The sequence below is a fragment of the Macaca mulatta genome, chromosome 9, assembly GCF_049350105.2.
Source record: "Macaca mulatta isolate MMU2019108-1 chromosome 9, T2T-MMU8v2.0, whole genome shotgun sequence".
Classification (NCBI taxonomy): Eukaryota; Metazoa; Chordata; class Mammalia; order Primates; family Cercopithecidae; genus Macaca; species Macaca mulatta.
This window is the reverse complement of record NC_133414.1, coordinates 17,084,522-17,099,816: the sequence shown is the minus strand read 5'-3', so window position 1 is coordinate 17,099,816 and position 15,295 is coordinate 17,084,522. Positions and strand designations below refer to the sequence as shown.

The 15,295-nt window shown below is 40.1% G+C and overlaps 1 protein-coding gene across 2 annotated transcripts in view; it reads left to right on the top strand.

Moving 5' to 3' along the window:
• Positions 1-15,295, top strand: part of ITGA8 (integrin subunit alpha 8) — a 196,789-nt gene that overhangs the window by 175,000 nt on the left and 6,494 nt on the right. Inside the window, exons 28-29 of one of the 2 annotated variants that reach the window (XM_028826016.2) lie at positions 5,719-5,820; positions 7,915-8,089. In XM_028826016.2, coding sequence (XP_028681849.2) covers positions 5,719-5,820; positions 7,915-7,950 — 138 coding nt within the window. In that variant the 3' untranslated portion in view covers positions 7,951-8,089. Of the gene's footprint in view, positions 1-5,718; positions 5,821-7,914; positions 8,090-15,295 lie in introns of those variants that run through there. The other variant, XM_001089317.5, reaches the window with a different exon arrangement.

Here is a 15,295-nt window from a genome sequence, read left to right as displayed (position 1 = left end):
TCAAACTTCCAGGTTCCTCCCACCTCAGCCTTCTGACTGTCTGGGACTACAGACACATGCCACCACACCTGGCTGATTTTTGTATTTTTTGTAGAGATGAGGTCTCACTATGTTACCCAGGCTGGTCTCAAACTGCTGGGTTCAAGTGATCCTCCTGCCTTGGCCTTCCAAGGCGCCAGGATTACAGGCATGAGACACTGCCCCCAGCCAATTGTTACTTTTTATCCAAGAGTGGGAAGAGAGGTGCTTTAACGAATTCCCAAGTCTATACAACCTAGATGACAACAACACATTCCTCCTTTACTTTGAGCATCACATCCTACCGAAATGAGGGAGAACAGCTTTTCAGTGAGGCAGGACTCCTATCATTATGACACTAGAGTGTAGGAGAAAAGTTACTATTTTAGCCCACACACTTCAGATTCATACATGACATTCGACTCCAATAGGAGGCCGATCGAGTGAAAATTACATCTTCGTTTTTCTGTTAAAGAAGACCCAATATCTGCAAAAAGTCAATAGTAATTGAGGGGCTTTGGAAACAATAAATATTTAGCACAAGCAGAGTCAGAAAAGAAGAATCTGTAGCAATATTTTGCAGTCCTAGGGAAAAGCATCACTTCTAGAGATATGGGAAAGATGGGTACAAGTCGCCGTGTGCTCACCCACATCCTTAGCCCAGATTTCTGCACTGCCACTATTTCTGCTTATTTCAGTGTCAGGTGCCAAATGCTAAAGAGGAACGCGTTATTATAATCTCTCTCCAAGAAGAGACTGTACACTGGGGCGTATTAACAGTTTTGTCATACAAGCCAGGAGGAGGGAAATGTTTTCTGCCCTCCTAATCCAGGCTAGAAAGTTTACAATTCTTGGTGGACATGACTTGCTGCGTTATGTTGGTTTCTGTCCATGTAACGAACATGCAAACTGGTCAGAAACAGATTGTATGTAGGTTAATCCTAAATGGTCCCCTGTTCTGTGATTGGTGCTTGAAATAGAAATTTCCTTTACAGGTAAAAGTTTTGCCAGTAATTCCTTAGGTTTTGTCACCTCAAAGGGTTTGGTTTCTGGTAAATATTGAGTATTTCAAAATGGGCTACATAAAATGGATATGTGCTTAAAAATAATTATTGGGAAGAAATTAAGCAGCTGGAAGTTGGGAGTGGGAGAGCTTGTGTCATTGCCCAACACACTAGGTTGCTAACTCCTCCATTTGTTACCAACTCTTACACTTATTGGTACCATGCCTATAAGCAAATCATTGTTCAAAAGTGCATCATAGAGACAGCCAGTGAGCTACAAACCACGGTTTAAATGATGCGGTAATGACAGAGGAGCAATGCATTTTCTGGGGATTAATAGCCAGCTGGGGCAAGACGAAGGTCCTCAGTGTTGCCAAGGGTTATTAACCCCAGCTGGTTTTTCAATCCTAAATTGCCTACAATATGGCAGTGATTGCTATTACATGAGTAGATTGCTGTATGGGAGAGGAGATTATTTTGAACATAAGAATAATACTATTGTTATATAAAGAGCACGACTGGAAGCATTTAACTTTGGATGTGGAATCCCTATTACAACTCTGCCCATGATTGCTTTTCATAAGTTATTAAATACTCACCTGTGCCATGCCTCTGACCTATAGTGCAGGACTTGGATATCTTTGATGCTGACTCTGCTCATCAATCTAATAAACCACATCTTCCATTCCTTGGAACTCCAGAGCATTCTTTAAAAGTGAGGAAGATGCATTTTTTTCTTTCCAAAAAGGGTGGAAGAAACCTTGCTTTTGGAGAATGCATTTAAAACAAAGAACAGACTGATCTAGGAGAGGTGGTGTTGCATGCTGTTTGCTTACCTTAAGATTTGCTAGTGCCCCAGGCTACATCCATGCACACGGCTAATTCGATTGAGGAGGTAAGAGCGTGTCAATATCCCCTTCACAGGAACTGTAGCCCTCATTTTATGACACTACCACCCTTTACAACTTCCTGAACTGCTTACTGTAGTTAAAGGGAGAAAGGAAAGGGTGTCCAATTCAATAATGGAAAGATCTTTCCTAATTGCCATCAAATGGATGGTACATGGAGTGAGAGGATTGTCAAATGACCAAAGCATTAGACGTGTTCATTCACCCTTCATTCATGTGGTCAGACATCCAGTATTGATTAAGCTCTCCTAAGCACATTGTTCTAGGTTCTGTAGAAGATATAGACATTATATTCCATGGAATATGCCTTCCATGTTTGTATCATATAGTTGGGGAGAAAAGTAATAGAGAAAAATTAAACAACAATGTGAACCTTCCAAAAAATATGTCAGATACAGTCTCTTCTCAGTCTTGCTGAATCAGAATCTCTGATCCTGATCTCAGGTGTGTCTGAAGTTCAGCAACCACCAGAAACGACAGTCAAGATTGGTGATGAGGCTGAGCGTGGTGGCGCATGCCTGTGATGCCAGCACCTTGGGAGGCTGAGGCAGGAGAATCACTTGAGGTCAGGAGTTCAAGACCAGTCTGGCCAACATGGAGATACCCTGACTCTACTAAAAAATACAAAAATTAGCCGGACATAGTGGTGCTTGCCTGTAGTCCCAGCTACTTGGGAAGCTGAGGCAGGAGAATCACTTGAACCCAGGAGGTGGAGGTTGCAGTGAGCCAAGATCACACCATTGCACTCTAGCCTGGGCAACAGAGTGACACTCCATCTCAAAAAAAAGATTGGTAATGTGATGAATGGAAAATATGAGAAATCAAACTGCAGCCAAGAGCAGGAAGGGCAAAGGAAGGAAGTGAAAGAAAATTCCCTTGAAGAAACATGTTAATCCACATTTTACATCCTAAAGTTCAAATGCTATCTATGATGCATTAAGAAACTTGCATATTTATAAATGCAGAATCTGTAAGAGAGAAGCATTCCATCTAGAAAGATTTTGATGCAGAGATGCAGTTTGCAAACTATTTATCAAAGACATGACTTCAAGAGTGGTAATATTTTCTATCAATTTTTTATTGAACTTGGAGATTAAAGAAAACTTCTTCATTGGAGGTTTGGGAGCATGGAAACACATTTGAGAATATAATTATAATCCTTACACACAGGATCTCATTGCTAGAATTTCTCTTGTTTCTACCAGTGAGGATGGCAAGGAAATTAGATTGAAATCACCAGGTACACCCACGATTTTATGAGCAAAAGTTTCTGAATTGTATAAAAACACTTCTCAAACAAACAAAAATCCAACTTTTAGTTAAAATGAAAATGCTAAGAGAGAAGAGATCATTAGAATAACACCCAAAAAAGAATTTTCCCAAATGAGTAGAGTTGTTTATTCTGGAGGGTAGGAGTAGAGAGAGAGAAACACTCAAAGATATTGTAACTTTAAGTATATAAAAGTTACATACATATAAAAGTTACATACTATGTCCTGCCCTTACCATGTAGAGAAAAAAAGGGTTTATCTAATAGAGAAAAAAATTCTGCCACAGGGGAAAAAGAACTTTGTAAAAAATATTTAAGCAAAATTATTACAGTCCAACCTGTTGGACTGGACTCATGAGGCCCAATATTGGATTATAGACAGTGACGTACTGGTAGATTTTTACTAACTACTCTCTGGGAAGGAAAAAGAGCCCTGATGCATAGCATTTGCCACTGATTTCAAGTCACCACCACGATTGTTACGGAATACAGAGCTGGGAAGAGATGCCAGGTCCCACACCATTATGTAGCGTTTCCTCTTACAGATACAATAGACATAAATCACATCCTGAGCACAGATAATAGTCAAATGTAATAAGATAGCAAGCATGTGGTTTTGAGTATTTATTACCCTTTTTTTTTAGAAATATAATTTACTTAAGTTTACATTTGTATAATTTAAGTTGTAATAATGGCTCTGTTTGACAACCGGCACCGAAAAGTCTTGAAATCATTAACATTTGGGTCTCAAGGGCCATCATGAGCCAGTTAGGACCCAGCACTGGGTAGATCTAACATTGTATCCAACAGAAGAGAGCCACAGAAGCTTCAGTCCTCCAAGCAGCCTTCCTGAGTCACTCTTAAATATTTTAACGTTGACTTTTATCAACAGTTAATATGAGATCCAATTAAACAAAGAGAGCTTTGGCTGAGAAACTCTGTTAAAAACACTGACACTTGGCCGTAACTACAGGCTTTTTTCTTTTCTTTTTCTTTTTTTTTTTTTTTTTTTTTTTTGAGATGGAGTCTCACTCGATTGCCCAGACTGAAATACAGCGGCGTGATCTTGGCTCACTGCAACCTCCGCCTCCCAGGTTCAAGCAACTCTCCTGCCTCAGCCTCCTGTGTAGCTGGGATTATAGGCACCTGCCACCAAGCCCGGCTGATTTTTTGTGTTTTTAGTAGAGACCGGGTTTCACTCAGTTGGCCAGGCTGGTCTTGAACTCCTGACCTCATGATCTGCCTGCCTTGGCCTCCCAAAGTGCTGGGATTACAGGCCACCACGCCTGGCTGGCATCTTCGATTGTCACAACTGAGAGAGGGTGCTATTGGCATCTAGCCAGGGGCCAGGGACGCTGGCCAAACATCCTACAATGCAGAGGTCAGGCCCCCCCACCCCCACCCCAACTCAGAATGTTGACAGTGCTTAGGCCGAGAAACCCTGCTGTGAGTCTTGTGTAATCTGTGAAATGTAATATAATTGTTTTTTTTCTTTTTGAGACAGAGTTTGGATCCTGTTGCCCAGGCTGGAGTGCAGTGGCGTGCTCTCGGCTCACTGCAACCTGTGCCTCCCGGGTTCAAGCCACTTTTCTGCCTCATCCTCCTGAGTAGTTGGGATTACAGGCACCTGCCACTATGCCCAGCTAATTTTTATTGTTTTTAGGATTTTTAGTAGAGACAGGGTTTCACCATGTTGACCAGACTTGTCTCAAACTCCTGATCTCAGGTGATCTGCCCACCTCGGTCTGCCAAAGTGCTGGGATGACAGGCATGAGCCACCACGCCTGGCCAATACATTTCTTTATAACTTACTACCAGTTTCTCTCCTAAAACATTTCCCTCTATCTGATAAGAATTTTGTAATCCGTCATGTTTCTCCTTTGTCCTTCACTAGCAGTAACTATATTAATTCTTTGCTTGCTCCTTTTTAGGACTTTTTGGGATTTTTTGTTTTTATTTTAACCTTATTATACACAGTCTTTTATTAATGAGACAAATTCTCCTGAGAAATAGGAAGAAGATAAATGGATGGATGGATGGATGGATGGATGGATGGATGGATGGATGGATGCTTGGATAGGTGGATGGATGGATGCTTGGATAGATGGAAGGATTGATGGATGCCTGGATAGATGGATGGACGGATGGATGGATGCTTGGATGGATGGATGGATGCTTGGATAGATGGATGTCTGGAAGGATGGATGGATGGATGCTTGGATGATGCATGGATGGATGGATGGATGGATGGATGTGGATGGATGCTTGGATGGATGGATGGATGGATGGATGGATTCATGCTTGGATGCTTGGATGCATGGATGCATGGATGGATGGATGTGTGGGTAGATGGATGAATGCTTGAATGGGAGGAAAAAGTTAAAAGAAAGAGGAAATTTAAAAGTAAGGATGAAATTTTGCCTTGAAATGCAAAACGCCGAAAATAATTGGGTGGCTGCCAGTATAACTCTTAAAAACTTTATATGAAATATATTTAAATAAATACTTTTACTTTCAGAGAAAAAATGATCCCTATGCTCTTGCATCGCTGGTGTCCTTTGAAGTTAAGAAGATGCCTTATAAAGACCAGCCAGCAAAACTCCCAGAAGGAAGCATAGCAGTGAGTATCTTTAAATATATATAGGCACAAATAATTTAATTGAAATAATTGTTTTAATCACTGTCTAGCTTGTGTGAGGCTTTAGTGTTTACATTGACTTGAGAAAAATTTTCCTCTTCAGCTCACCAATTTCTTACATTAGTCTGGAAATTTCCTAATGCCTTTTGATCTGGTTTTTGAAATTTCAATATAAATGTCTACCCCAGAAAATTAAAGGGCAGGACTAATACCATTTTTAAATGAAGACATTTTGTTCAGAGAAATTCAGATAGCAGTTATCATTACAATTAAATCGTACTGATTCTTTCATTTTAAACAGCACAGTGAGTCAAGTAAGAAGAGAATAAATTCCTTCTTAGAGAGAGTAGGCCATGGAGCAGCCGCATGGCTTTGGACAGTCATTTTTTTCTTGCTATGCAAAGAACCTTAATTTTGACCTAGAAGGGAATAAAAAAGTCTACTCTGATCTTCAATTGAATGAAATGTCTTTTTTTTTTTTTTTTTTTTTTGAGAAGGAGTCTTGCTCTGTCGCCTAGGCTGGAGTGCAGTGGTATGATTCGGCTCACTGCAACCATTGCCTCCCAGGTTCAAGCGATTCTTCTGCCTCAGCCTCCCGAGTAGCTGGGACTACAGGCACCTGCCACCACACCCAGCTAATTTTTGTATTTTTCATAGAGACAGGGTTTCACCATGTTGGCCAGGCTGGTCTCGAACTCCTGACCTTGTGATCTGCCCACCTCAGCCTCCCAAAGTGCTGGGATTTCAGGCATGAGCCAGTGTGCCCGGCCGAAATGTCTTTATTGAAAACTGAAACTACTAAACATTACTGACACCCAAATATCTGCCACAGAACAACTCTGATCATCCTCTGCAACCCAGCAAGGCCATGCAAAGGGAATGAAGGAATGAATGACAAGACCAGCAGGCACCATCACCAAAGCTCTGCCTTTTCAGTTATTTGTGAAGGTAGTCAGAGACTTTTGAAAAACACAGTGCTCCAAAAAAACAGTGTTAGAATTCCACCTTCATCCCTTGGTAGCCAGTGGATATTTCCCATCCACAGCTTGAACTCTTGGTCCTCCAGACCTTGTTACTCAAAATGTGATTGCAGATCAATGGCATCAGCATCACCTGGGAGGTTCTTAGCCCTGCAGAAACAGACCTCTCCAGATCCACTGAGTCAGAGTCTGCATTTCATCAAAATCATCAGGGCATTCCTAGGCATGGTCAAGTTTGAGAAGCACTGCTTTGGGTGGTAGATAAGTTGATACTATTGTCATCTCTTTCTAGCCTAGATCATAAACTTAATTATAACACTGAATCTTTCTAACCTAGTCTACTTTCAGTTATCTGAATTAACCACTTGATTTGTGATTCTCTACCCTGAGTATGCAGCAGAATCATCACTCATGCAACTTAAAAAGTACATACATGCTAAGACTTCCCCGCAAATATTCAGTAGGTCTGGGATGGGACCCTGACACTGTGCTTTAAAAGTCTTATGAGGGGCAATTCTGCAGCGGAGCCAGGGTTGAGAGCTTCTAGCACAGGCAGGTGGCCTAGAGGAAAATCCAAGGTTTTCAAGATAGAATCACCTGGGCTTGATCCTGGCCCTGCCTTGCTCTAATTAGGAAACCTTTGGGAAGCCACTTTGCCTCTCTGAGACAGTCCACCACATCCACCTGATGGAATTGTTAACAAGGTCAATAAGATTATCTGTATAAAGCTCTAGCACTGTACCTGGAACAAGTTAGTCTCAAATCTCAATACATGAGAGTGACCTCTCAAAATGTCTCCCCTTTCTCTGGCTAAGTCCAGTAAGTCCAAACTGAAAATGGCAATTAAGATTTACACAGTTGTGGGAGGATCACTTGAGCTCCGGAGTTCAAGGCTACAGTGAGCTGTGATCGTGCCCACTGCACTCAACCTGGGCAACAAAGCAAGACCTCATCTCAAAAAAAAAAAAAAAAGAAAAGGAAAAAGAAAAGAAAGATAGATATGTGCATAGTCAAAATATTTCAGTAAACTTCGGTGGTATTTAAAGCAAGCACAGCCACATCTTTCTTCATTTACACCACCTCTCTTTCTTTCCAGCGATGTCCTCTGTATTTTGGATTATGTTCAACCTAGAAAACAGGCTTTGGGATTTTAATGGGAGTTATACCTGATGTAAATGACGAGTTGATGGGTGCTGACGAGTTGATGGGTGCAGCACAGCAACATGGCACAAGTATATATATGTAACAAACCTGCACGTTATGCACATGTACCCTAGAACTTAAAGTATAATAATAATAAAAAATAAATTAAAAAAAAAGAAGTGTCATCTAAAAATGTTCAAAGGCTTATAGCTCTAAGGGAAATAAATCTAGGTCCTTTTGTTTTTTCCAAGCACCTGTTCCCTAACAGAAACACATGTTACGGTTGATTCCATCAACAGGATTGCATCTTTCAGCGCTGGCCACAGGTGACAGCCTGCTGTTCTCAACTCATCTCAAAAGATCCACAAAATAATCTGATACATGCTTTCTCCAGCCCTACCACCCTATTATTGAATTGCCAAAAAAAAAAAAAAAAAAAAAAAAAGACTTTTTATCTGATGTAGGAGATTTACCACACCAGTTATGTAAAGGTTATTGGAAAAAGATCCAGGAATGGAAACAGTTTCAAATCTCCCATAGCTGACCAACTGGAGAAGACTTTGCCAGTGCAAAGTTAACTATGCAACACACAGGGAAATGCTACCTTACTGTGGCTTGATGTGAGAGAAGAACTCTGAGTGGAGCTGGCAGACGTTGTTTTATAGTGAGCTCTTTTCAAAGGTCTTGTCATTCTTCTCTCGAAGGGAGCCCAGCAGGGCCAAGAGGGTGGCTCACACCTGTAATCCCAGCACTTTGGGAGGCCAAGGCAGGCAGATTGCTTCAGCTCAGGAGTTTGAGATTAGCCTAGGCAACATAGTGTGACACTGCCTCTACAAACAAACAACAACAGCAACAACAACAACAACAAAAACATAAAATTAGCAAGGCGTGGTGATGCTCGCCTATTGTCCCAGCTACTCAGGAGGCTGAGGCAGGAGGATTGCTTGAGCCTGAGAGGCAGAGGTTGCAGTGAGCCGAGATCACACCACTGCACTCCAGCCTGGGCAACAGAGCAAGACCCTGTCTCAAAAAAAATTTTTAAAATAAATAAATAAATAAATAAATAAATAATTTTTAAAAGCCCAGCAGAAAGGCAATTGCTTTAAGGTGGTGGAATCCACTGGAACTGGTGGTTTGAGAAGCATCAGAGCTCTGATCTGCCCCTGAGGAAAGTCATTCTTTGTTCCTTCTTCTAAATGAGACTAACTACTAATTGCTTGTTTTCCTAGACCTTTTTGTGTGATGATTAGTTTGTTTGTACTCCCTTTTCAGCATGGTCATAATTCAGCCATCTCTTCAGGCCTGTATTAGCTTTACTTACGGAAGAAAATCACAGTTCCCATTTGCTGCTTGCATAGTATCTGTGTTTGTAACAGATAAATTCCTCATGTCATGTGATGCTTGTCATGTCCAGAGACAAGGGAAAGATTGCATGATTCAAAGAAATATGCCTGAACACTGAATCATTATACTGCAACAGAAGAAATTGAAATTCAATTATTTGAACACTTTTTTGGCTCACCAGGGAACTTTGGCCTTTGCATGCCATACAAGTAACCCCCAATTCTATAATTTACATCTAGCAGAAAGTGGGATTGTCTAGTGTAATTCCAAAGGTGGTTATTACAAAATATTTCATGAAAATCTTTATTTAAAAACTCGTATATAAACTGTGAACCCATTTGGTTTTCAGAATTGTTAGCAAAACTTCAGTACCTTAATATGGAACTCTTATATTAAACAATTATTTGGAGTTGAAAGTTATGATGGGAACTGCTTGTCTCATAGGGAAGCTGTTTAAATGTTGTCAAAATGTGGGCTCAGCTAGTCCACTTCATGTGATTATTTTGTTCTAAATGGCAGTGTAGGTAGGGTGTCTTCGTATGTTTATTTAAAACATTCTTCTGACCCCACTGAAGTATGTTTACACAAGATTTTGTGATACATAAATAGAGACGTCAACATTAATTACCGTTGCAAATACAAGGGAGCTTTTTCCTTATACCTTGGTATTTTTTGTCAAAATATACAAAAACATATCATAAATGTCCACAATAAAATGTAGGCGTATTAAAGGTTTATTTATGGTCTTTCCTCCATAATAAAAAACAACAAGATTTACGACATGATGAAGGTAAGATTAAATGTTCCCTACTTAGAATCATTTTAAGAAAATCTAAACCACTTACAATTTATGAATACTACTTTCTAAAATTGCAGATAATTATAATAAAGTGATTTATTAAACTTACTTAAAGCTATTTTTAAAATAGCTAGAAGTTCTTGATAAATAAAACTGTATTAAAATATTTTATTGACTAGCTGGCACAAGATTGAATAGTTTTTCCTAAATTTAAGTACTCCAATTACTCAACATGAAACTTCTTTCTTAAAGCAATTGAAATATCTTATCACAAGCCCCTGTGCTGAAAGTAAACCTTTAGTCCTAAATATGCTTTGTCTTATGCCCTGAGTCTACCAAGAATCTTATAATGGGCCAGGTGTGGTGGCTCACACCTGTAATCCTAGCACTTTGGGAGGCCAAGGTGGGTAGATCACCTGAGGTTGGAAGTTTGAGACCAGCCTGACCAACATGGTGAAAGCCCATCTCTACTAAAAACACAAAATTAGCCGGGCACAGTGGCTCATGCCTGTAATCCCAGCTACTTAGGAGGCTGAGGCAGGAGAATCTCTTGAACCTGGGAGACAGAGGTTGCGATAAGCCGAGATCACAAGATTGCACTCCAGCCTGGGCAACAAGATCAAAACTCTGTCTCGAAAAAAAAAAAAAAAATCTTATAATGAAAGACTTGGGTCATTCAGGCCATCTTGCCATTGTGTGAAATTATACAGAATGTTCTAGAACTATGCAGTCCGAGATGGTAGCTACTTGGCTAGCGGAACTGAAGAACTTGTGGTTTTATTTCATTTTCATACATTTCAATGTAAACTTAAGAACTGAAGCAGTAGACAGTATTTTTTCCATTAAACACAGTTGTATTACTTTCATAGGACTACATTTCACTTTAATCATTAAAAATTTAGTAATTGTTATGTGCTGCAAATGTGAAATACACATTGATTTTGGAGACCTAGTAAAAAAATGTAAATTATGGGTATTTTCATATGAATTACATATTAAAATGATAATAGTTTCATCATTAATAAATAATTAGATGATTCATAATAAATAACCAATTACATGTTGAAAGGATAATAGTTTTATCATTAATAAATAATAGTTGATATTTAGGGTTAGATAAAATATGTTATTAAAATTAACATCCCCTGCTTGTTTTCACTCCTTTTTTTTTTTTTTTTTGAGACAGAGTTTCAATCTTGTCACCCAAGTTGGAGTGCAGTGGCACTATGATGTCAGCTCACTGCAACCTCCGCTTCCCAGGTTCCAGTGATTCTCCTACCTCAGCCTCCCAAGTAGCTGGGATTACAGGTGTACGCTACCACACCTGGCTAATTTTATATTTTTAGTAGAGATGAGGTTTCATCATGTTGGCCAGGCTGGTCTCGAATTCCTGACCTCAGGTGATCCGCTCGCCTAGGCCTCCCAAAGTGCTGGGATTATAGGCATGAGCCACTGTGCCTGGACCTTTACTCCTTGTAATGTGACTATTAGAAAATTTTATATTATGCTTGTGACTTGCAGTGTGTTTCTATTGGGCAGTGCTGATTAAGGGCAAGGTTACATCTTGAAGCTGATAATACCTACAGAACTTCAGAGAACATAGGGTGTTTAATAAATATTATTTGAAATGAGCCAGGCATGGCAGTACATGCCTGTAGTCCCAGCTACTCAAGAGGCTGAGGCAGGAGGATTGCTTGAGCCCAGAAGTTGGAGGCTGCAGTGAGCTATGATCATGCTACTGCACTCCAGTTTAGGCAACAGAGTGAGACCCTGTCTCCAAAAATAAATAAATATTATTTGAAATGAATGAAAGATTCTTTGTATATGTCAGTGTTTAGTCATGAGAAATTCTAACATTTGTGACTTATTTTTCCTCATTATTTATTATCTAATGGCTACTTTGATCTAAGCTTCCTATAGGCTTGTCAAAATGAGCTGTGAGACAAATATAGATATTAGAAATAACAAAGTTTTGGTGTTTGTCAACATTTTCTTTCTTGCCCAAGCTTTCCCCAGAACTAGCCTGCAATCCCACAGCACTAACACATATTTAAAGAAACTTTGGTCCTGTAAAAGTGATCAGTTAAGTCATCTTCTCTTAAGCTTGCCTGTGCGGTCAAGTCTAGTTTATCTATACAGAGCATGGAGTTTCAGGAAAAGCTTTGCTTTACTGGTTTCCACCTGCACATGGGATTCCCCACTGCGATTTACTGATTTAGAGAGATGACCATGTCACATGACTCCCCATCGCTCCATTCCCAGAAGGACCTCTCTTGCCGAGACATATACGTGACTCTTTTAATGATGTGTGCAGAGGCAAGGACAAGATTGCCTGATTCGGAGAAATATGTCTGAACACTGAATCATTACAGTGCAGCAAAAAAAAAAAAAAAAAAAATTATCAGTTATTTGAATAATTACCTTTGGCTCCTTGTCTAAGTCTTTCCAGTAAGAGTCAGCATCTCCTCTGCACTGGACACCAGATGAAATGCTCTGGGTTGCTGTTGTTGGTTTTCTATATTTCCACTATTGTTACTGTAGTGACTTCTGGACTATGCTGCAAAAGCCTACATAAGTTTAGCAAAACATCAAGGGTGAAGGAAGGTCTCTGCAGCTGCACCCATTTTAGATTGAGAAGATTGGGCAGTCTCGGTACCATATGGACATCCTACAGCTAAAAGGACCAGGAAAGCAGAAAGCAGGCATGGGAGGAGAGTCACTCAGAGGTTGCCTTCTTTTAAAACTCTGTGTGTTCCTTCCCGCTAATGAATTGCATAGGATGACATGTAGGAAATATATATGATATTCATAATTGTAACATCAGAGAAAAGGTATGAAGTGTTTTTTGTTTTTTTGTTTTGTTTTGTTTGAGACAGAGTCTGCTCTGTTGCTCAGACTGGAGTGCAGTGGTGCGATCTTGGTTCACTGCAACCTCTGCCTCCCGGGTTCAAGTGATTTTCCTGCCTCAGCCTCCTGAGTAGCTGGGACTACAGGTGTGCACCACCACCACCACCACAACTGGCTAATTTTTTTTTTTTTTTTTTTTTTTTTTGTATTTTTAGTAGAGACAAGGTTTCACTATGTTGGCCAGGCTGGTCTCGAACTCCTGACCTCAAGTGATCCACCTGTCTCAGCCTCCCAAAGTGCTGGGATTACCGGCATGAGCCACCGCGCCTGGCCCAAAGTGGTATTTTTTTTAAACAAACTTAATGTTACTGGAAGCAGACTGGCAACAGTTTTGATGATGAGAATTTCAGAATTTGGGAACTGAAAGGGAATTTCCGAATTTGTGATCACTGCATGGGGATCATCTTCCCACAGACTTTTTAAAGACCCTGTTTCCAGGCTCTTTGGGAGCAAATGTAAACAAAAAGCCAGTAAGTTCTGTAACTATCCCTATAAAGTTGTTCTCTGCTTCAAAATACCCTAAGAAGCATATCCTGATCAATTTCACATTTTCATTGTACTTTTTCATCACTGCTACCAAAAAAAAAAAAAAAAAAAAAAACTTCAAATGTCTACTAGCTCTTTGTAAGTGACCTTCTCTGCTTATTTCTATAGATACACCAGTTTTATAGATGATACATCAAAACCTGCAATAACCAAGTGGCAAAGTCACCTAGCAAAGTACTCAGTGGGTAGCCACTAAGCCCATTCCATTTCTTTTTATTAAGCTAACAATTTGAAGAGCCTCTATTTCAACTCCTTTAGCATGTTTTGTGTTTTCTCTAACTTATAAAACTTGAACTCTTTTCTGTTTAACATAAAATAGTAGGCAGTAACTTAAGATACTAACTATTTTTTTTCTGAGACTGAGCCTGGCTCTGTCACCCAGGCTGGAGTGCAGTGGCACCATCTTGGCTCACTGCAATGCAGCCTCCGCCTCCCAGGTTCAGGCGATTCTCCTGCCTCATCCTCCCGAGTGGCTGAGACTACAGGCGCCTGCCACCACACCTGGCTAATTTTCATATTTTTAGGAGAGACGGGGCTTCACATTGGCCAGGCTGGTCTCCAACTCCTGACTTCAGGTGACCCACCTGCCTTGGCCTCCCAAAGTGCTGGGATTATAGGCATAAGCCACTGTGCCCAGCCTTAAGGTATTAATTAGGTAAAGCAGGAGAGGAAAGATCCATTGCCTGTCTCACCCTGAATTACCTATTAGAAAATTTTGGTGAGCTCTGACACATGCTCAAAATAGGGACTAAAACTATATTGTGTCCTCAATGGACTTGGGGGCTATGAGGAAGTAACATTTACATGAAACCTCAGAATTTTCCATGGCTCCAGATTTCTCTCTCCTGGGGTCATTATAACTGGCCTGTGAGTAGATGATCACTACCATCTCTTTCAGTTCCAAAATTCGGAAATTCTCATTATCAAAACTGTGTAAGTCCGCTTCAAGCAATGTTCAGTTCGTCCCGAAATACCACTTCATACCCCTTCTCTGAGTACAGTACAGTATTTGGATTCAGCAGTAATTTCATACATGTCGTCAGGTGTAATTAAAGAATGGTACATAAAAAGAGAAATAATCTTTGTTCTTGATTTGCTCGTGTAGCTGTGTACATGCAAAGAATTATTTTCAATTGATAAATAATTGTACAAATTTGTGGAGTACATGGGATATTTTGAAACACACATGAACATAATGTATAGTGGTCAAATCAGGGTATTTAGGATATCTCTTGTCTCAAACATTTATTGTTTCTTTGTGTTGGGAACATTTCAAATTTCTTCTACCTATTTTGAAATAGACAATAAATTATTGTTAATTAGAATCACCCCACTGTGTTACTGAACCCTAGAATGTATCCGTTCTACCTGACTGTATGTTTGTCAGTCAACCTCTCTTCATCCAGCCCTCCCCACCCTATGCCAGCTTCTGGTAACCGCCATTCTACTCTCTACCTCCATGAGATCCACTTTTTTAGCTCCCGTGTATGAATGAGAATGTGTAATATTTGTCTTAGGTCATTTCAGAATAAATTATTTAGGCTGCAACATCCAGGTGGCATTGCAACCACGGTGGGTCCTTGAAATGGATTTCTTCAACATATGAACTATGTGTCTTGTCCTTAAACAGTGGCAAGCAGGGTGTACGTAATGTCACCGTGGTGATGGACTGTCATGCTTCACACTGATGTGTCAGATAAAATCAGGATAAGATGAAATAATGCCTAGCGAGGAAAGT